The 10,063-nt window shown below is 40.0% G+C and overlaps 1 protein-coding gene across 1 annotated transcript; it reads left to right on the plus strand.

The window, feature by feature from the left end:
* Positions 1 to 6,077: 6,077 nt before the first annotated feature.
* LOC145439145 (alpha-(1,3)-fucosyltransferase 4-like) lies at positions 6,078 to 6,461 on the plus strand. The gene has a single exon (XM_080316630.1). It carries the CDS (start codon positions 6,078 to 6,080, stop codon positions 6,459 to 6,461), a length of 384 nt encoding a protein of 127 aa, XP_080172756.1.
* Positions 6,462 to 10,063: the final 3,602 nt, after the last annotated feature.

Below are 10,063 nucleotides of genomic sequence, written 5' to 3' on the forward strand. Positions count from 1 at the left end.
TTTCGATTTTTCATGCTAGTTTTTGAAAGCTTTTTTTGAATTTTCATTCAACCAACGTTTTTACTGAACATATTTGGCACTACATGTATATTTATTGCTTGATTATTTCACCGTCGTTTAAATTTAAGGTCCTTTCTGATTTGACGTATATTCAGGCTAGGCCGCCGAAAATGTAATTTTATCTGGGTCAATTTTTTCAGGCTGTTGATTCTGTTGAAGTCGCCAACACTGAGTTTTGCTACAGTTCCTTGGTTACGGATCGATTCGAGTATCTCATATCCTAATGATTTCAAGGAACTTGTCCATAAATGCAACTTTTTAGTGCAACTTTGGTGAAAAGTATATGCAACTTGGTACAACAACGTTTGTGAAAAGTAAGTGCAACTTTCCACGGATTTGACAAAAACATACCCTAGTGATGATATTAACGAGTCCTGTCACGAAATTTCATAGAGCTCCTTGAATTCCATACATCGTAAAAATAGCAATCAGAAGCGGTCAAAGTATAGTCAGCGGTGCTATTCCAGTGGAGATAGAAGTAATGTGGTAAATTCCTACTCAATTACCACTAGAGGACATGTCAAAGTGGCAAGTACTGCAAGTGGCAATGGGAAATAAAAAGTCGGAAAAGTATATACTAAAGAAAGTTATCTCAGAAAGTAGATAGATTAGTCGCTCACTTTTAACGGTTAATTGTAGTTAAGTGCTTTCGATGTTAAAACGTGCATCGTAGCTAACAAACTCCAAATTGCTAATGACTAGGGCGTTTTTTTTTACCTAAAAAAAAGAAAATTTTGACCTAAAAAATCCAAATTTTGACTTTTTTTGACCTAAAAAAACTGAATTTTGATCAAATTTTGACCTAACGTATGCAAATTAGGTGTTTTCCCACATAATGTTAAAATTGTACCCCTTATCTTCATATCTGGTTGGATCTTACTGTCCTAACGAAGAGGTTTGGCCTGAAAAAGCGTCTTTGGCTTAGAAACAGGCAACTTTTTACATGAAAAAAACAATATTTTAACGAAATCTGGCCCTATGAAGAATTCCAGTGGTTACAATATGTATTATGTTAGAAATAATTAAAATATTTTGTAGTACAACGAGAGATACTTTCCTACGTTCTTGGGTAGAAAGTGCACGTCCTTACTAAGAAGCTTGCCAAGGAAGTTCAACAGCAGCAGTTGTTGGCTGACAACACTCAAGTTGTGCGTACACTGCTGGTGCTGGTGACACACCGTGTTGCTTCACTCTGACAATGTTGTCTACATCACAAATTTTCATCATGCGCTTCTTAATATAAGAATGATGCAATGCACAAGAAGTCTTTCTTCAGTTAGGATATTGCGGTTCGTTGACCATAACACCATGTCTACCTAATATTTGTTTTATTTGACCGTTTATGATTCACAATGAGCAGACGATTAGCCGTTTACCACGGCAGGCCTATAAAATAGGCTAACAGCGGTCAAATATCAAATTATAAGTTCACCAACAGTGCAAAATCTACGATACAAACAAAATGCAGACGTCAAAAATTTTTTGACTTCATGAAAAATTTTGACAAATTTTGACCTAACGCTACAATTTTGACAAAATTTTGACAAATTTTGGCATGTCAAAAAAAACCGCCCTACTAATGACACTACGCATAAGTGGAAATTTCGGTGATATATTCGGTTACCATGATACCGGGGATATTTCACGCGGTTCTTATGATAATCTCACTCATATAAGTCAGTGCTTATCAAAGTCTTTCTGACGGCGTACCACCTATTTGTTTTTGTTTTTTACTACACTGCGTACCACTTGGATCTTGAATGATCAATTTCACTCAAATGTACTGGTATTTATCAAGTATTACAGAGGTATCGCTCTGTAATACTGCCAATGCATGGTAACAACACACAATGTAATGAGATTGATATAACTGTTTCTACTGCACAAGCTTGTATAATTGTATATCCCGGGTATAACATTACTCAAAGTACGTCTGAAATCATGTCCAGACTCAATCAGACAGTTCGGGCACTTGGACTTGCTGGACATCAAGAACGAGCGAGCACCCTTGCTCATCTCGAGTCTACTTTTTTGCGTGTTCCCAATCAATGTGTCGTTCTACCAGGCTGGATTTCATGGCCGCGTTGGAAAATTTCATTAAAAACGCTCGCTGTGGAAAACATTCTCCTCAGTTTCAAGTTGCGAAGAATCCATACTTAGGCTATGTATTATGGGCTCATTTCGACATAATTAAAATGTAGCCTGCTCAATATACGCATGAATTATAGTTATAATTACGCCCCAGCCGAGTTAGCCGATCCCGCCAGTTATTTGGTAATCTGTGTTCTGAATCTGCTGCGATATTAACACCAACGAGAAAGTGTTGCACAAATGAAGTAGTTGTTACATCGTGTATTTACAGTGGACCTAACTAATAACTTAACAATTAAAAACCGCCGAACTCTTCGCGTACCGCTCAGAAACGTCTCGCGTACCACAGTTCGAGAACCACTGATATAAGTCATGCTTACAAATCCCAAAATTACTTTCTACTTTTCAAAATCCGAATTACAAAGGGTACGTTATTTTGCCTAAAAACTGTTCAAGTTCGGCGACAAGATAGCGTAATGGGGACGCGTCCGGCTTCTTGGTCGATAGGCCATGGGCTCAATCCCCGGCCGGGTCAGACCAAAGATCTGGTTAGTAACACCGGTATCCATGACTTCCCGGCTTGGGCTCAGTTACCGTGTTAACATGGAGGGGCAGTGCAAGACTCAGAAAGTCTTACAAGTCTATATCAGCACCTTCCTAGTCCAGCGGCATATGCACATCATGCACTCATGGCATGCATATGCACAGATCGTGTTCAATGTCCATATATCATGAGTCGGTGTATATGCCGCAAAAACATCGCAGTCACCTAGTCTTGCAGGTGGATATGGTGGAAAAACATATTCATTTGTGTACGTAGTGCAAGTATTCAATACCTATATGAGTATAACTATGCAGAAGTATTACTTCATTGTTGCTCAGAGATCACCTCTGGGATCATTTCAATATAAATTGTCAACGATGTTATTCCGGATAAATGACAACAGAACGGAGGCAGTCGTAATTACTTACGAGTTAGCAAACTTACCAGGCATTCCACAATCGAGGGAAGTTGAACAAGTCACACTTAATTTACCCAATCAAAGTTTGTGAACTTTGAGAAAGTTTAATGGTCATTATGAAGCACCTTGGAGCATTGATTAGATAGGGGGAAGATATATAGCCACCAAAATCGGGGGGGGGGAATAGTCGCACCGGTTGGTTGTATCTCTATTTCAGAGGTGATCAAAATATTATTTTCTGATACTCGGGTACAGGTAGAAGTAATGCCACAAAGTTGTATCTAATTATAAGTAGATCTAGCGATTTTCCAATCACCCTAAAATGACTTCAAGTAGTAATATGAAACGATATTTAAAAGAAGTTATGTTGGCAGTTTGGAGAAGTAAATTGAGACTGGGCTTTGCAGACGTTTGATAGTCCATCGCCTGTGAAAGTTTAATTTCAAAATACCTCTTCTTCACGAATAGCGAAAAATGACTTGGTGGCGATGAATGTAGGGGTCGACTTCGAGATTATAATCTGGGTTGCCATGGCAATCTCACCCATGAAAGTGGTGTGAATCTAACTTCCTACGTTTCAAAATGTAACTCGCGGAAAAACAATTAGTGTCGTGTCAAAAACGGTTCAAGTAGAAGTGGAATGATTGATCACTTGATCAAATAGTTGAAGTAGGCAATTGCCATTTGAGTGCTTCGATATCGTACAGAGCTGTATACTTCGTTACTGACAACTTTCGCCGTTTTGTCGCAAATCTGAACCACATTCTGACATACTACCATGTCATACATGATGCTATAAACATACCACACCATTGTTGTTTGTCACTAAAGTAAAAGTCAAGCCGGTGTGAGTTAAATTTCAGGCGGAACCACTAACACTACTTGATATGGCAATGTGGAGAGGCGCCGCCTTCTATGATACGAAACAACTGGTTACTACACATTGATCAAATTGGATTTAACGCATCATTAACCTATCGGTAAATATCGAAATGGTGACAGGATAATCGATGAATATGTAGGAACGAAATTGCTACTGTATGAGAATTGTTTTTCCACAAGATAACACGATATCAAGTGTGATTGTTATTTTGTGTTATCGGGTCTTTGGATATGGGACCTTGCGACATAACAGTACATCCGTAACGCTTAGCGCGGTAGTTCCCAACCTTTTTAAATATCGGAGCCGCATTTCAAACTTCAGAGTACGTATGGAGCCGCAGGAAAACACTCGAGTAGTCTACTTTTAAGTAAAAATTTAAAGCTAGCTAGCCTGCCTACTCGAATAGGCTACTTATAACGAAAATTTGAGGTAGCTACTAGCTAGCCTACCTCTGGACCTCACCATCCAGATAATTCAAAAGCATCCACATAAGGTCTATGGCCAGCAGAACTCGAAAGATATCCTTGTGTGACGGGTAGCTATTCATCCATGCGTTTGACGCTGGTCTGCAATAATTCTCTCTCCCGGTTTTCAGAAGCGGCCTTGAACGACTTCAGACACAACTGATATCCCTCATTTTCGCATTCATATACAGAAATTGACTATAAATATTCATGGAAACAAACAACAACTGTCGTCTATTATATTTATGTGGCATATTTAGTGGTCAATCAGAGTCGCAAGAAGGCTAGCCTGAGCCGCGGTTCGGAATCACTGGTTTAGCGTGTTGAGTCTAACGCGAAACTTGTCATCAATGTAGCAGCTCTGCTAAATTCTGTTGCATTCATTGTCATTGATAACGATGTCTGTGCAAAATGATCAGAGTACTCCAAACTCAATCGAGTACTAATTTTAACGATTCGCGTCGACAGGTGAGATATGAATCTTTCGATTGCTGAAATTATGCATTATATATTGCGTGCCACTAAGAGTTAAGTTGTCAACGAAAATTATGGTTTCGATTTTCGGCCGTGGAAGGCCGTAAACCTCGATTGGTCGTCTCGCAGCATACGAAACATAATAAAGAGCTACGTACGTTAGTGGAGATGGCATATTTACGGACCAGCGATTAACCCACAACATTGTGACGGAGTGCAATGAAATAACTATGGTCGAAAAATATCACATAACATTTAATGTGATGTAGAACTGTCATTATATTATTTGTGGTCGCATAAAAGGTGCATATAAGAACTATCCACGTCATTCATACTATTGAAACGTCATCATGAGGGATTCTAGATTACTCGAGTCCACTCGAAGGCTACTATACTCTATATACAGAATCGAATCACTCAGGCTCTCGAATGTGTCCGGCCCTGACGATAACACGTCGATTTTCTGCCTACTACAGAATCATCATCATCATTGGTTTATTAGCAATTTTATCAGTTCAATACACCACAAAAAATGCGATACAATGAAAAGAAAGGAAGATGTCGAAGCGACTAGGAGTTGTCTATGGAATCGGACACCCACCTTGGCCTAGGCGATGTAAAGAGGAGGCATGCACACTGAATGAAAGTAAAGAAGATTGTATAGAAAAAGGAAGCGACAAGAAATAGGGCGGCATGTCACGGGAAGCGAGATCGATAGGTCAGTCGTGGTCCGGTAATCTTGAGGATGGACTGTATTTATTTAGTAGTAATTGCTTGTATTTCGACTTGAATGTGGACATGCTCGTTGACTGCCGGATGGCCGGCGGGATACTGTTCTACACATCAGGTCCGGCATATTTGATAAAGCGATGATCTTTTCGGTCGATCATATGATATTTGGACGACGTGGACGCGCGTGTGTTGTACTTGTGCGCTTTTGATTGAGAGGTAAAGAAGTCATTGTCAGAAAGTCAGAAAAGACTTGGATTTTAAATTGAACTACGGAAATGCGGTAGCTCGAGTCGGAACTGAATTGGACAACCCGGTGGCGCATAAAAGCATCTAGCGTTGGTCGTTATTTCAAATTGCGATGGTACACCCGCGGCCGTTGTCAGACTTGAGTATGTCCAAGAATTGCTAAGAATGGGCTTAAAACTGACAGCCATCGGAGGATGCTTTGGAAAAGCACCAGTTCCTCGAATGGACTACTTATTAAATGAAATGATAGACTACACAGCGCAGTACAAATTTTACTTGGCATTCGAGAATTCCTATCACTGCAGAGACTACGTGACGGAGAAGTTTTTACGCGCCGCCATAAAGGCCAGAGTCGAACCCGTCGTGTGGGGCTCGACTAAAGAGACGTACGAAGCGCATATCCCCGCGAGCGGATTAATTTTCGTGGAAGATTATCCGTCCATGCGACATCTCATTGGCCATCTGAACTATTTGGATCGCAACGACACCGCTTACCGGGAGTATTTCAGGTGGAAATATGGTTTGCATACAGGCTTGCAAGATGGGTAGCCTACATATGTCAGAACCTAACATTAAATCTAAAACCGAATTGAAGTATCATGAAAACTCAACCTAAATAAGCCTAATACAAATACTACGGTAATCTAGCAGAGATAGTCTGTAACGACATACTTGTTAGGGATGGTGTGAACGTGAGGTTCACGTTCGCGTTCTGTGTGTGAACCCAAGAAATTTTGAGGTTCACGTTCACAAACGAACCTTTGTAGGTTCTGCACTGTAAACCTTTTCTTATATTACAATTTTCACGTCATTATAGCATACTTGGTTGAAATTTATTGCTTCTCAACTGCGGGCCACTCTACGCATGACGCTGACAGCATAGAAAACCAGCATTAAACGAGCATGCACCTCGACAATCTCAAGATTTTACTTTTGTTTCGTTACAAAAGTTTGTTCAAAATATCCAGCTCTACGTTTGTGAATATTTCGTGACTCTCTGCCGTGAGCTTTACACGCAATCACAGAACATTAAAAGCGAAATACGCTACATGTAGGTAATCAGAGAATGATGCTTATTCAACCAATCAATGAAATTGATATCGTTGCATGATGTAAAAATGTAGCAAGCGTATGGGGGTCCATCACGATTTCATATATATATATATTGCATCATAAAAACCAAATCCGTGCGCTTGAAATGTTGGCTACTGCTATATAACTTGTTAATGGGGTATTATCCGTAGCAAGTATGGAAACCCGTTTTACACTCTACTTTTGGTCTTGCTTTTAAATCTGTTTATATCCCTTTAGTGTGCCGCTAACTCTCGAAAAGAGGCACCCGAAAATTCTTCGAATTCAATAAATAATATTTTACAATGGATATTGTATTGAACGCTATATTCAAGTTCTGTACCACGAACCAGCTACTCTGCTCAACATCAACGTAGCAAGGCTAAGACGAAAAATACATTGTCCGGCCTGGCCTGGACCATTAGGGCGTAAGCAATGCTTACGAAGTATATATTCCCTTGTAAGTCCTCGTCGAAATTGTTGGCACGAGTACAACATTTTAATCCGTAATTAGGCATGCACGTAGGAACGGTGACCTTCTCTGCAATCCAGCACGTGACTATTACAGTGACGTGCTTGTGACGCGTATAGGCTCGATCTACTTGTGAGCTATACTCAACTGGCGGACCGCGGTCTGCATGCCTACCTTTTCAGTCTTGATATTCCGTACCTTATCTGTTTCCGTGCTTACTTACTTTTCTCGCTGATTCGCAACAGCTAAGTGCAGTGTTTTCATGCTTCTGATCAGCTCCGCATTATCGAATATCTGCAAGTTAGCGTTATCGGACATGACGTTTATCAATAATTGATTTTGCATGTATCTAACCAGCAGTGAAAAACGTTCTTCACTGCCTTTAACTCGCACTGTAACCCGTTTAGAAACGATTTTTAAAGAGCAATATCACGGGATAAACAAAATTCCAATTCTCCCACCAGTTGGGACAGACAGCATAATAATCACATTCCGTATTAGGCTTTTTCTAATACTGGTTTATTTGATTTTGTATGTATAGTTATACCGTATTACATTTGCATGGCTATAAATTATTTCATGAAAGCTATAACGGGCCTGAGCAAAGTTCGAACTGCTGTAACTGAGTCTTTGCTAAAATATAATTGAGTAGCTCTCTATAATCTTCCGTCTGACAAAATGTACTTCCAGGTAGCGAACGCAAAGAAAGCATCACCCACATAATAAAAGGGAATAGGATTTTTGTCAAATTTGCTGTGGTCGCTTCGGAATACGCCTGGACGACAGCTACAAAGTTACGTGTCGGGACTTTCGAGAAAACTTCAGTATCACAGATTCCCGACGCCAATCAGTGTCCGTGTTCATTCGTAAAATGTGGTTGTTGGAGGAAGATGATCCAGATTGTCTCAAGACTAATCTTCACTTGGACGACAACGGAAGAATACTCTTCGGGTGAAACAGTGCTTGTTTCTGCTTGGAAGTACGACAGAGAAATCAGTGAAGAAGTGCTTTCAGTTCACCTCGCACTCTATCGTTGTTGCGGATAGTCTCATAGGGGCCCTGTAGCACTACCCCATCTATAATATTAATTCCATGCCATAACACTATAAAAAACAACTATATATTTACGGACGTACAGTTACGAAAATAGAGAAATCGCGTCAGGAATCGTGGTATTTTCTGTGATTTTGCTTTAAATACATAGCCAGGCATACCGTTTCTTGCGCCAGTTGCGCTCACAACTATAGCTTTTAATTTTCCCTGATTCGTTTAATTAAAGTGTATGTGTATTTACATACTTTAAGCACATGTGAGAAAGTAGAAAAAATTGTTTAGATCAGTGGTTCTCAATCCGGGTGGTGCGCCCCCCTTGGGTGCGCGGCAGGCTCTCAGGGGGACGCGAGAAATTGACAAGGCATGTATGAATTCTGACTAAACGTGTTTCACAGCTATTCTGAGAAGACGATTGTTGAAAATGAAACTTATTTCGCAGTCAAGAAAGCTTGCCAAATACGAACTCCAGCAGTCCCGATCAACGTAGTATAGGTTGATTTCAACTTAATTCGAGCAAATTTGTGATATTCCTTGAAGATTTAGAGCAATTCCCACGTGTATGTCATTCATTACTTCATAGCTTTGGCAGTAGCTTAAAGCTCGGTGCGCTGGGTAGCTGTTGTTAATAGCTGACAAACTGCACTGCCCAAGACAGGCTTCAAAGATGAAATATAGGTTGCCCGGTTTCGCCCTCAATTAGGCTTCCCTAAATCAACATCATTAATTCAATTCCAAAACTGATCAAATTTAGCATGACAGTACAGAACGACGCCGTGTTCTCTGTTGTCACTACCAGCATTAGGAATAGTCTCAGTGCAACCTAACTTGAAATAAATAGATGTCCTGTTCAATGTTTTTTGATCTTTTCAAACAAGTTTGGGAAAATTTGTCAGAAATGTTGAAGACGCAACCACTAGAATGCGGATTCAAACTTGGCGTAAGACATACCATATGTATACTATTATATCTGGGATGGGCAACCTGCGACCGTATTAGATGATGTGCTCTTTTTGACATGATGATAAGTGCAGGGAGGTCAGGGGGCCGCTGGTTCAGATGTTATTGGAATACATTTGATTCATAATTTGGATAAAAAGAAGGTATTCCTTTGCTATTTCAGCTTGTACAATGTACATCTTTCAACAGTTTATTGGTCCCGGTTATAACATGTCCAATGTTGAGATATATCCTACCACCAAAATACCGAAACAGAACTATTGCTTCCACACATTTTCCTGTGTTACGTCAGAATGTGATTACCAATACTTAGCTGCAGGTACCAATACTGAACTGAAGTTATCTATGTCAACAAGGACTTCATGGGGACGGCTAAGCCCCTTGGGAGTCCGGTCTCTAGAGGTGAGCAAAATAGCGATTTTACTGACGTACAAGCAGACGAGCCGCCGTCAATTTCTATTAAATAGAAATAAATATTTTCAAGCCCGGTCGTAATTACCTCAAGATAAGAATGGAAAATGAAAGGTCTGAAAATTACGCATGTGAGTAATTTGAAAAAGTATATTTAGTCTAAGCGAGGCAAACATGATTTACTAGC

The sequence above is a fragment of the Botryllus schlosseri genome, chromosome 1 (genome assembly GCF_051294905.1).
Source record: "Botryllus schlosseri isolate E-star chromosome 1, Bs_hap1, whole genome shotgun sequence".
In the NCBI taxonomy this organism is placed as follows: domain Eukaryota; kingdom Metazoa; phylum Chordata; class Ascidiacea; order Stolidobranchia; family Styelidae; genus Botryllus; species Botryllus schlosseri.

What these genes read in the sequence shown, in the direction of transcription:
- LOC145439145 (XM_080316630.1), top strand. Translation starts at nt 6,078, where the DNA reads ATGGGCTTAAAACTGACAGCCATCGGAGGATGCTTTGGAAAAGCACCA.